General features: G+C 43.7%; 5 protein-coding genes across 5 annotated transcripts; 2 read left to right on the top strand and 3 right to left on the bottom strand.

Annotated features, from left to right (window-relative positions):
• Window positions 1-282: 282 nt before the first annotated feature.
• Bfra_003513 (putative duf1716 domain-containing protein) lies at window positions 283-2,160 on the bottom strand (the record flags this gene model as incomplete). Its single annotated transcript, XM_037333918.1, has 3 exons — window positions 283-1,979; window positions 2,032-2,083; window positions 2,134-2,160. The coding sequence occupies 3 exons, from the start codon at window positions 2,158-2,160 to the stop codon at window positions 283-285; spliced, it is 1,776 nt and encodes a 591-aa protein (XP_037194005.1).
• Window positions 2,161-2,679: 519 nt separating this feature from the next.
• On the top strand, window positions 2,680-3,528 carry Bfra_003512 (putative meiotic recombination protein dmc1 protein; the record flags this gene model as incomplete). The annotated part of the gene is made up of 2 exons (XM_037333917.1): window positions 2,680-2,986; window positions 3,044-3,528. The coding sequence occupies 2 exons, from the start codon at window positions 2,680-2,682 to the stop codon at window positions 3,526-3,528; spliced, it is 792 nt and encodes a 263-aa protein (XP_037194004.1).
• Window positions 3,529-4,528: 1,000 nt separating this feature from the next.
• Bfra_003511 (putative protein fam86a protein) lies at window positions 4,529-5,813 on the bottom strand (the record flags this gene model as incomplete). Its single annotated transcript, XM_037333916.1, has 2 exons — window positions 4,529-5,413; window positions 5,571-5,813. 2 exons carry the CDS (start codon window positions 5,811-5,813, stop codon window positions 4,529-4,531), a joined length of 1,128 nt encoding a protein of 375 aa, XP_037194003.1.
• A 350-nt stretch (window positions 5,814-6,163) lies between these two features.
• Bfra_003510 (putative 40s ribosomal protein s24 protein) lies at window positions 6,164-7,250 on the top strand. Its single transcript, XM_037333915.1, has 3 exons — window positions 6,164-6,327; window positions 6,478-6,725; window positions 6,817-7,250. The coding sequence occupies exons 1-3, from the start codon at window positions 6,245-6,247 to the stop codon at window positions 6,891-6,893; spliced, it is 408 nt and encodes a 135-aa protein (XP_037194002.1). The 5' UTR covers window positions 6,164-6,244; the 3' UTR covers window positions 6,894-7,250.
• A 2,927-nt stretch (window positions 7,251-10,177) lies between these two features.
• Bfra_003509 (putative transcription factor cys6 protein) lies at window positions 10,178-11,786 on the bottom strand (the record flags this gene model as incomplete). The annotated part of the gene is made up of 3 exons (XM_037333914.1): window positions 10,178-11,344; window positions 11,400-11,504; window positions 11,586-11,786. The coding sequence occupies 3 exons, from the start codon at window positions 11,784-11,786 to the stop codon at window positions 10,178-10,180; spliced, it is 1,473 nt and encodes a 490-aa protein (XP_037194001.1).
• Window positions 11,787-12,007: the final 221 nt, after the last annotated feature.

Here is a 12,007-nt window from a genome sequence, read left to right as displayed (position 1 = left end):
TATAGATTTTGCCGTAGAATATGGAAATTGAGCAGTTTCAGAACTATGAAAATGTCAAATGTCAAATATCAAATCTCAATATCTTTAGCTAAGCTCCATCTCGAAAGCCGACTTATAGGGGGCACGAGAGCGAATGTCTGAAATATGATGAAAAGAATAGCTGGATTGTGAATGTTTCAATCTATTAAATTTTGCGTTTTTGGTACAATTGAGTGTTTGGTCTTCTACAGTTTTGGAATCTCCCTTCCAATTTCTACATTGGAGAAGACATGTCAATTTCCATCAAGTCAAAAATTCCACCAACGTTCCCAGCATATCCTTCATCAATTTCTCCTCACCATCTCCCTCCTCATCTCCTCCTATCAGGGTATCCAATTGCTCTTGTATCGTCTCCTTTAATAAATTCAACCCTTCATCCCTCTCCGCCAACAATTCCCGAATCTTCTTTTCTGCCCCTGCATCCTCCGCCACTAACCATGCCAAAATAACATCAACAGTCTGCAAGCAAAACAATCCCGCGTCCATCCTCCTCGACAACCATTCATCCGCCATCTCTTCTCTTTCTTCTGCGCTAAGCCTTGTTTGTTCTTTACGGATTTCTGTATCTACGGCTGATACCCGTGCTGCATAGTCTCGACGAAGTTTCACAAGCTTGCCTATCTTTTCATAGTCTTTCTCTACAAATTTGGCAAGCGTACGAATTCGACCGGCTTGATTGGCAGGCAGTAGACGCAGTAGACTTGAGAATATCCCTAGTAGATGTTCGATGGTTTGACCGTCGATTTTCTTCATGAACATTCCGAATACTACCTTGAGACCCGCCGCCTCTACCAGCTTTTCACAAACTTCTGCGCCAGATTGTCCTCCCAATGCATGGTCTAATAGTCTAAGTGCGCGTGATTTACTCATTTTGCCCTCTTTGACCATAATTAAACAGAGCTCGACACCTTCTGCTTCAACAAATTTTTGTTTTCCTTCTGGTTCATCAACACAGCAGGTTAAGGAGTCGAACACATTTTCCACGAATTCTTCTTCCTCTGTTCCTTTAATAGGATCGCGTTTTCTGTAGGCTGCCAATATTTGAAGCAGGAGATCGACACCGTCTAGTTCGCAAAGCTTCCGTCGATTCAGTGAAGATGATTGAAGGAGAATTGCCATGACTTCTGCCGAGTATTGTTTATTCTGGCTCACTGGCGACTCTTTTTTCGGTATTCGATTCAGCAACCAATTCAGTATGTTTGTTTCCTGGCCAATCTTTTCCGCAAGCGTTATTCTCGATGCCAAATTTTCCAACACGGACAATGCATGGTATACACCACTCCTGTCCGACTCATTGTTTTCATTGAACCTCGCAAAATTCGAAACCAACAGGTCTAACAGATCTGCCTCGATCATAGCATCCACAATTTGATTCCATTGTTCTTGTTCGGCCTCCACGTCTTCGTCCGTCAGTTCGCTGATAATCTCCACGGCATCAATCGCAATATCTGTATTTTCATGCGCCAGTAACCCAACCAAGCTTCCAACGCAACCTAGCTTCGCAAATTCTCCATATAATTCAGGGTGTTCTGATAGAATACTTAGAGCTTTGATGTCTGCATCCAGGTCCGCTTCACTTCCCATAAACTTCTGCGGATCGCTTTCAAATTTAGCTCTCAATTCCGCGTTCTTCGTGATCTTCTTCTCAAAGTTCAGGGCCATCTTCCGTAGCCATGCCGAATCGATTTTCTCAGGAACAATCTCTGCGCTTTCTTGTCCATCCATATAATCTAATATTTCAGATTCATCTTTCGTAATACCACCACCGAAAAATCGACCCTCTTCATCGTCCGGAATATCTGGACCATAGTCTTCTTCGTCGTCACCAGGAGGAGCGGAAGGTCCAGCTTCTATGTCATCATCCTCTTCTACTGCTGGTTGCTTGCCATTGCTTTTCGCATGGCCGTTCGCGGATAACTTCGCGGATTTGTAGATTTCATCTAATGGATTGCTTAGCAATGAGTTGGGGTACGAAAGAGGAGGGTTGCTAACTAGGATCTCGAGTGGGTTCTAATTTGCGCTTATGGCTGGGTAAAGCTGGCTTCTACAGAATGTTAGATGGGAAAACATGAGCCTAGAACAATATATGCGCACCTTGAACAAATCATCAATACTTGACATTGTAACGCGTGAGCTCAACTCGAGGCTACACGTTTGTAGGTGTTTGCCAATGCGATTGTGATACGGTAAGGATCGCAGGCGTGTGTAAGATAAGATACACTTCTCGAAGGATTGGGCGTAGATTCAATGGAGTTATTGTGAAATTGGCAATGAAATTTATGGTTTGTTTGTTTATTTGAGAAATTATAACTTTGGAGCTCCTTGAGCTTAACCTAGGCCTTGCTTAGTCATTGCTTTCTCCATAAGGCTGACCGGACTTCACGTCATCCTTTCGACCTTGGTACTGATTCTATAGTGACCTTTGTTGCATTTTGACATTGTTCACCGTGGGGAACATTTCTTCCAAGTCAGGACGAATACGGGTGTTGAATAATTTCATCTTCAATCTTAAATTCTTACCACTGAAGAATACTCAGCTTTGATTCGAGATTCCTGGATTGGCCATACATTAATACAATTACCATTTACTATACCTGACTCGTTCAAGAAATTTGGATTCGCCAAATAAGTTTAATAGAAATGGATCTTTCAGAATCAGGAGGGTTCCTTCCAGATGCTCTTCCCTCCCCCTCCCCAAGCACTACTTCGGTCAGCTCCACCTCTTCCAATTTACCACAGCCACGTGCGAAACCTCTTCGTGCTGGATCAGGGAAAGAACAAGCTGCAAGGCGCTATGTTGAAAACAGACTACTACACGTCTCGAGGCGATACACTAAAAAATTCGAGGAACATGAAGAAGGAGATTCGGTAGTCGGCTATGTAAGTATGAAGGAGGTAGCTAAGGACCTTTCCGAGATAATAGATGTGTTGTGGCTCTCAAGTACACGTACGTACCTTCACTTATGTATTATTCTAGGAATCTTAGACTGACTGACTGGAATAGCGAATTTACAGATTCCGTACTTGCTAAATGTGGCTCTGGTAATGACTACATATCCAACCAAGTTCCCACCAGCACCGGTTGCAACTTTTGCTGTTCTGAGAAAGCTGGATCATGCATTCGCTAGCTTACTGAAAGGAGAAGACTCGATTACTGGAGAGACCTTACCAGGTTTTCTAGCGGGCAGGAGAGCGGGAATGAGCCAGACTGATATGGTTAGATGCAGAAGTATAGTCGAAGACACCAGAGTGATGATTGTAGACGTCATGAGTAAGGAAGTTGAACCAGAGCCCGAACCTGAGAGCGGCGCCGACGATGATGGTGACAACAGAGCCGACGGAATGAATCTGGATGAGGAGGACGACTCGGAGTATGACAATGATGAGCTTGCCATGGACATTGCCAGAGTCTATGAGGCGACAATCATGGAGCTCGGCGAAAGGCTAGAAAGTGGTCCCAACATTGGAATTGGGCACAACGATTCATGAAAGAAACAAATCTTACAGTCACAAAAGGTTATTAGGGCAAACTTGGATGAATTCTACTGAGCCAAATTAGCTGAGCTGTCAAAAGCGTGAGGAGCTGCCCCGAATCGCCGATATTTTTCATCAGCAAGAGTTCCGATGGAATGAAGCATGCTTCTCCCATATTTGTGGCCACGGACGTGAAAAGCCAAAGTGGGAAGTATGTAGTTGGCCGTATGGACTACCTATGAAGACCCCAATACTCGTGAGAGTGCAGGAGCAGCCTGACTAATGCCACGGCGATGATTCGCCATGCATGCTAATAGTTCGAGGAGGGAATCGTGGAGATAAAGGGAAGACTGCGAAGGTATCCCATCGAGGAAGAAGACATGAGTGCGGTATTAATGGATCTCAGAAATGAGAGAAATGATCAACCCATACAGCCTTAGATCTTATACAACAATATCAGTCTCCTGCACTCAGGAGCCTGCACTGTACTTATAACATCAATCGACTTCATTTGAATCAATCCTTTAAGGACCATCCAGTGTTTATCTTGCCTGCAAGCTTACGACTTGCATCGCCGTGTGTGCCAATTGCTCATCTGTGATATGCATCCAAGATAAAAGTCCTACACCGACAACCACAATCCGGAAAGAAAATTTCAAATGTTCTCAGGTTCTTTTGTCTTTGCTTGTTAGTCAGCATGATCATAAATCGCTTTAGTGAACACTATCAAACTAAGTCGGACATTTCCAAAAATCAGGACTTTTGTTGATGAATGTCTAAAAAACCTAACAAGTTGACTATCGCGGAAGTTAATGAAATTGACTTGGAATAAAACCGCTCATATACAGCGAGCCACACTCTTTCCCTTCGATCAAAAGTCCATCTCAAGCTATCATTCAAGAGACATGTTCGGAGGGAAACGAATAGCTCTGCTTGTAATGACTAAGTTTTCTATTTGCAAAATTATGCCGCAGTTGTCTAGTCGTATCGCATTTCCTCTTTTTCACTTTCCGCATTAAGTTTTCCGAATCCAAAGAATCTCAATTCCCTCCCCCAACTCTCCATACCACGGCCCTTCCTGTTCACTTCTTTCCGCCACTTCAAACCCTACCCTCCCCATTTGCCACTGTTTCTTTTTACACATCTCTACAAATATTGCATACGTTTCGGCGTTACGTACCGTACTTGAGATTAACACTTCTACCTGTGGGTACAGATCAAAGAGGTCTTCAAGTGTTGCAATCAAAGAAGGGATTACAGCGGGGGAGTAAATCACATCTGCAGCAAGAATTAGATCCAATGGAGTCTCGTTTGATCCGGCAGTGGGCGGTGGGTTAGATGGTGGGCATTTAGATGATAGGAACTCAGGAAATGTTTCAAACTCCCCAGTTGGAAGCATGTGACCCCAGGTAAGTTCGCATATGCTTGTTTTGGAGGTCGTATTTTGAGACGGCGTAGGAGTAATAGCCTCTGTTAGATTATTGAGAAACAGGCTTGTGTTCATCAGAGTCAATGTTTCAGGGCTTCCATCGGTAGCCAGAACGTGCTTTGCGGAAAGAAACTTGGCGCACAGGATTGATATAAAACCGGTGCCACAGCCAAGCTCCAATATCGTTTTGTTGGAGATAAGATGAGGATTAAGAGAGATATAAGTTGAGAGGTGAAGAGCGGCTTCCCATGTCCGAAGGCCTGTGGTTCCAGAACCAGATAAAAGTGATGCGGATTCGAGGATGGTTATTGTTGGAGTTTGCGAAGCTAGTGAGGTAGAGGTAGAAGGAATAGGAGGGAGAGAGGAGAGAGTATAAGTCACATAAGATTGTTGTTGAGCAGCTGTAGCTTCTGAAGGAATAGGAGTAGAGAGGAGAATGGAAAGTTGGCTCATGAGATTATCTGATATTCCCTGGAGAAAAGAAAGACATTGTCAGAAAATTGGGGGAAAGAAACGACAAGAGCTTAGAGAGATTTATGGCAAGTATCCTCGTTGATACACCCTACTAGATATTTGTGGAAGAAAAAAAAAAAGAAAACCAAAGAAATTGCATCTTGTGCATACCTACCTGTTCTTCCCAATCGTGAATACTGTTCTCGATTCTTTTAGTGAGTTCTTTCAGAGTTTTCAATTGATATCTCTGAGGTGGAGGGTACTCCAAGACATTTTCCTCAAAAAGTCTTGAGTAGATAGCTTCCTGGAAGGCATCATCTCGAAGATGTTCTTCATCTGGGTATTCGAGATTTGGTAAAAGTTGAAGATATTGACGACAAAACCTGTCCAATTGATGGTCCTTGAAGAGAATAGGCATTTCTGGTTTCTGTCTCTTTGAATATGGCTTTGAACTTGAATTCGGCTTTAATTTCAAGACGAAATTTTTCGGAATATTTCACAACTTAATGAAATACTGTAGTCAAAGACAATCACTGGATCATTTGAGGATGAATAAATCTTAGATATTGAATGATCTTGAGGTGCTCAAGGACAGTCGGAGTAAACTAAACCGCCATAATATTAAGGCAGCAACCTAGGGTTTCTGACCTTTCGGATCCACTGCTTCGCACATTTTCACCGCTTACTAATCAATTTGGCTAGTCTTAGCGCAATTTGACTTACCGAATCTGAGAGCCACTCGAACTTTTTTGCAATCCTCCTACGACAGCGACATCCATCGACAATCTATACCACGACAACTGTCTCGAAACATCGCAGACAGGCTGATCGACTTAGATAATCGCAAAAATGGCCGACAATAACGCCCCAGTTACGCTGCGAACCCGCAAATTCATTCGCAACCCTCTCCTCGGCCGAAAGCAAATGGTCGTGTAAGTCAACATCATTCTTATCGAATCCGCCACCTATTTCGAACAATTGCAGTATCGAAGGAACACTATTCAAGTGCCTTTGGAGTACAATGAGGAATGCGGATATCTATGAATTGGAAGGCTGATTATGGATTTTTTTTTTAAATATAGTGACATCCTCCACCCAAACCGTGCCAACATCTCCAAGGATGAGCTCAGAGGCAAACTCGCCGAACTCTACAAGGCTAGCCAAGACCAAGTCAACGTTTTCGGTCTCCGTACCCAATTCGGTGGTGGAAAGACAACCGGTTTCGCCCTCGTCTACGACTCCCCAGAGGCAATGAAGAAATTCGAACCCCACTACAGATTAGTCCGTGTTGGATTTGCTACCAAGATCGAGAAGGCCAGCAGACAACAACGTATGTTACAGTCCTTGTATTGGTTTGCGAAATCGCTTGGGTGGAAGTGGATTTTACCTACGAATTGATACTGACATGTGCTGGAATTTAGGCAAGCAACGCAAGAACAGACAAAAGACACTCAGAGGTACTGCGAAGGTCAAGGGTGCCAAGAAGAAGAAGGAGTAGAGCACTCGCTTCATCTTGGGGTGGGAAATGGTTGGTGTTGTTGGACCTGGGGATTGGCTATGTGCTTTGTACGCATCTGCATCGATCCTCCATCGTATCATGCTTTGGTGTAATTAGGGAACGAAAATAGAGGCATGATGGCATGAAACCTCTAATCGGTCTCTATTAGGTCCACACTACAAACTTCAATCACGGTGTTTTGCTCGTTCATTACGAAATCTGGTTTATGTGCAGCATGGTCATGGGTGATATAAAAATGGAAATATGCGTTTGCAACCTGGAGGTTGCTATTCCTCAAATTTTACTTCTTCTTACATGGCTCTCTCCCATCTTTCATGTTACCATTGCATCATGGACACAAATAATCATCTGCAAAGATGCCTTTGACCGTTTCTGCAAGCGCTTTTTGACATGTCATTTTATGCAATTTACCTTCTGTCAACAAAGTTTGCCTCGTGCGCCGCTACAAACTTTATATTGACATTTCAAGCTGAAGTGCCCCAATTTCCCCTCTTTTGATGTTACAAACCACATTGCGCCCTGCGAGAAAAACTATGTTAGGTAGGTGTCGTTCCGTGCTTCGTTTCGGTCCGTACCTTCTTCAATCGCTGTTTGAATCTCGGTTTCTGTACATGTTCATCTGCATTGATTGTGGAGATGACGGACATCTCTGTTATACAAGCACTGATACCTTCAGCTAGCTTGTGGTTCTTTGCGTTTCACATACTTGCTGGAGATGAGATAATGGCATATCTCACACGCTGGGCGAACACAATTGACTTATGTGACAAGGAAAGAATGAGATTATCAATACGAAAGAGCACAAAAAGAACGTTCTGGATCCAAGGCGGCAAAAGATCCTATCTCATGGACTTAAGGCTCGGCTCGTGGGCTTCCCGAATTGCTCATCGGGGAGGAGATTTCGGAAGCCTGGCCTCAATTACCACGAGGTCCAGACAAGTCACAGATGTAGGATAGCACTTGAGCGTAAGTTGGACAGTAGAAATCTAAGGTTGAAGCCTGAGATGTCATATCACTTTCCTATTGATAATCGAATCGCATCCAAACATCAAGTATGGCACTATCTCATATCGACCTTCAGCAATATATCGATTGTGATTGATTTAGACAATGGATAACAGTGAATGTGATTGAGAGATTTGCCACTGCGCGAGGCGAAACCATCACCATGTTGACACCATGTACTGTACAATGACATGAAGTTCATCCTAAGTATCTGCTGTGCTTCGCTAGTACTGAAAAACCCCAAAAATGAGACATCAATTGTACAAGTAGATGCAGTGCTCATCCGGTCTTCAACGTTCAGCTTTCCTTACGACGACCCTGATTTCTCCCCCAGAAACAGAGAGATGTAAAGGAGCCAGGCACAACGCTTTATTCTTCACCGTACCCCAAATTGTTAGGGTGGGTGGGGTCTGTTTCCTGCCGTGTAACATTTGTGATACCTTTTGTGTAACATAAACTACTACTTAAATGCATTTTTTGTGGCACGAGGTCGCTTACGTCTCGTAGATTGCATCTTTGAGATTCCCAATGCCGTGACAAGGTCAGTTCATCTGTGATTGGTTCAGGAAGGATATGTGAGTTGCACCCGGAAATCTTGCTTTTGCTCTATCAAAACGAAAAATGTAAAAGTCTGGTATGGGTACCATCGCTAAGAGCTTAGGATCGTCTCGTTTCTCCCTACATTGGCACTTGGGAAGGCTCTCTGCATCGTGGCATAAGCAGGGAAAATATTTTGGGTTGATATTGGTGATTGTGACCAGGAACCACAGTCAGAAATATGTTCAAATTGGTCAAGTTGGTCAATGCTTATTAGACCAGACTGGTCGAAGATTGGTCTCATCTGGTCGAAATTTTGGCCAAAGTTGGAAGGAGATTTGATATTAGAATGACGATTATAATTATTAAGTCTGACTGCTATCAGCTTGTTGCTGTGACTATCCGATAGTACCCAGTACTGTATGGTGTATTCAACACCTAAAGAAGCGCATATATTGCGCGTTAGCAATCAAGTAGTACTTGGAAAACTTGAACATTGAACGTATTGATACCAGTATCGTACGACAAACACTCTGGTCACCATCAACCACACCACAATAACCCAAAACTTCTGATAGCCAAACAGCATTTGCAAGTGAGCTCGAGCTAAAGGCGATGCCCATATTTTCTCTTCCATCTGCCATAAGCCTTTCACCAGATTTTGTTGTCTCCGTGAACGTATTTGTAGATCAAAAGAAAAACATAGGATAGAATGGAAATAAAAGGGAAATATCGACAAACTACTTCTCCCCGGTTTTTGCTCACGTTTTGCGTCTTCTTGTCTTGTCTTGCCCATTCGCCTCGAATTAAGAATCAGAACCAAACAAATGTTTTTAAATAATGACAAAATAAACACAATATAGCCACACATATTTTCACTGCCTACTAATCTCCAGTTCTTCGCTTCTCCTTCGAAGTAAATACTCCTCCGTCCGAGAGATCCCCAATACACTTGCCCCAAGCTTAAAAGAATGTGCACTCCGTTTCCAGCTCAATGTACGCGCGAGCCCATTCGATTCAACCCCCAACCGTACCAGCGATAGTACTCGAATACCCATCTATTGCCCCCATTTACCACTTATTCGCCATTTCTTATCCATTTTCCCCATGATCCTTTAGCCTGTAACACTGAGCACTTGTTGACCGCGATTTGTTCCCCTTTTCGTCCGACACGTATTACTTTCCTTAACCGAATTCCCCCATGCCATCGTAATCTTTCCTCCTTGTCCAATACAACTCTTATCTCACCACAAAACCCCATATTCGGTGGATATCTGTGACTGACTCGAGAAAGAACCCTGAAAGCAAAAAGAATCAACGCAATTGAACCAAGCCGCTCCTAGTGAGCGATCTTGGAATATATGAACACAATGCACACAATGAACAGTCGATAAGAACACCCGTCTTCTTCCGCCTCCCACCGATTCAAACCCTATCCCCCTTTTTAACAGCATCTTTTGTCTTTCCCCCATTTCGCCATGTCCATACCAAACAAATGTGACCAATGAATAAAGACTCGCACGAATTTAACAAAAAAAAAAACCGAAAATGAGATAAAATAAACGAAAGGAAACAAACTAGTTGAGATGTCATGCCCCATGTCGGCGATTTTAATGTCTTCGAGGTTGAATACCGTCCCCTTAACCAAAGTAGGTGATATTATGCCTGTGCTTTGAACAGATGATTATTCCACGGATCCGAGCGTCGAGCAAAAACCCAAACTATCTCGATGAAAGACTTGAGACATACTCTCTCGACGGCGCTGGAAGGCCATCATGTGAGACTGGGGGCATTTGAGGAGGAAGTTGCAAGAGCCCATGATTCTGCATTTGAGTGGGTAGATTTGGGGTTGGATAATGGCTGGATGTGTGTGGAACATACGTTTGTCCGTTTGCTAATAGACTACTTCCGCTGCCGCTAGACTTTCGGTTATTAGCCGGCCATGTATTATCAGTGGTGTTAGTCTGACTATTTTGACGACTTTTGCTGGGCTCGCTTCCACTGCTTGTTCCATAGTGGCTTATATCCGTGGTAGACTCATTGGTCTGAGCGTAATACAAATTGCCACTAATAGTTGATGCATCATACATTTCCGAATCTTGCTGTGATAACGAAGATTGTTGCCCCGATTGGTAAGCAGCAGTAGCAGCGGCTGTGGTGATTTCGTGAGGGCTGCTGGTAGAAACACTCATATACGGATTCGTCAGGGGCATTTGAATCGAAGGGTTGATTTTTGCAGAGCTGTTCATGTTTGAGTTCATGAATCCATACGGCTGAAGTGAGTTCTGTGAATTAAAAGCACTGTCATTTGTGGACCCGTATTGTCTGTTTGGGTATGGGAGTTGCCTCTCGGTGGTGGTGGCAACATTGAGGGCAGCTTGCGAAGATGTGGCGGCTGCACTTGCAGTTCCATAAGATGGGATACATGTGTTGTTTGGGACACAAAAATTCTTTGATTCCGAGTCAACCATTGGGCGCGCGCTATAACTTTGGTATGCCGAATTATAATTCGCCGCTGCTTCAGAATCCATATACATTGGCGCCTGAGGGTTTACACGTGTGCGCCCATTGCTCTGTACTGGATAGTTAGACACAGAAACGGAATCTTGTGCTGCCACTTGATACGGGGTTGAACTTGAAAGATTGAATTCGGCAGATTCTTCGGTGAAGTTATCATAGGAATTGAGAAATTTCGGTCCTTGGAACCCATAATTGGAATAACTTGGTCGATAATTAATACCATCAGGACTCAAGTTCAGGGTCTGTAACGTCTGATAGTAATTATTGTTGTACGGGGCGTTTGAAGGCATTCGGTACATTGGGCGTAAGCTATCATCAAAGCAATCAGCCGGAAGATCCTTTGCTTGTTCTAGTCGCATAGCCGTCACCTAAATTACTCGAGTTAGTATTTATCGTTATGAACAATGGGCCGGTCGGACGTACTCTCAAGAACTCGCATGGTTCTGAAGAGGACTGTTTGCAGTGGTAACATGGCCTGCCATTGTCTTCGCCGCTGCACCGAATCTTGCGCTTTCGACATCTTTGACACTACGAGAAAGTTTGGTCAGTAAATGCATTCAAAGCAGCGGAAATTTTATAGTGCGGTAAACGGAAGTTTGAGTGGCATACTGCTACCTGAATTCTGCGCCTCATTTGATGATGTCCCGGTTCGGTGTTTTCTGGTCCACGATCATTGCTTCGTCCATCGCTATACGTCCGAGATGGATATGAGTGCTCGGAGCGCTCTTGAGCCAGTGGATAGCTTTGACCGCGCGGACCGCATCTACGGAAGGTAGGCTCCTCCTCTGAGTAGTATCCTCGAGTAACCATCTGAATTCGATAAGTAATAGATCGGATGGTATTTAGACCTTCATCGGTGCACTGCTTGGCTTACCTTCAAAAGATCTTGGGAAGATTTAAGAGTTTGAAAGCAGTTGGGTTCAACTTGGGTACAAAAACAAATGTGTCAAGCTTCAATAGGATCCGAGATGAATCAAGGACCTGGGGTTTATCAAATGCTAGGGCTGTCAGGCGAAAGCAAGCATATTATA

Source organism: Botrytis fragariae (genome assembly GCF_013461495.1).
Source record: "Botrytis fragariae strain BVB16 chromosome Unknown tig00000045, whole genome shotgun sequence".
Taxonomy (NCBI): domain Eukaryota; kingdom Fungi; phylum Ascomycota; class Leotiomycetes; order Helotiales; family Sclerotiniaceae; genus Botrytis; species Botrytis fragariae.
Note: the sequence above shows the minus strand (reverse complement) of the source record. Positions and strands in the feature narration are given on the sequence as shown.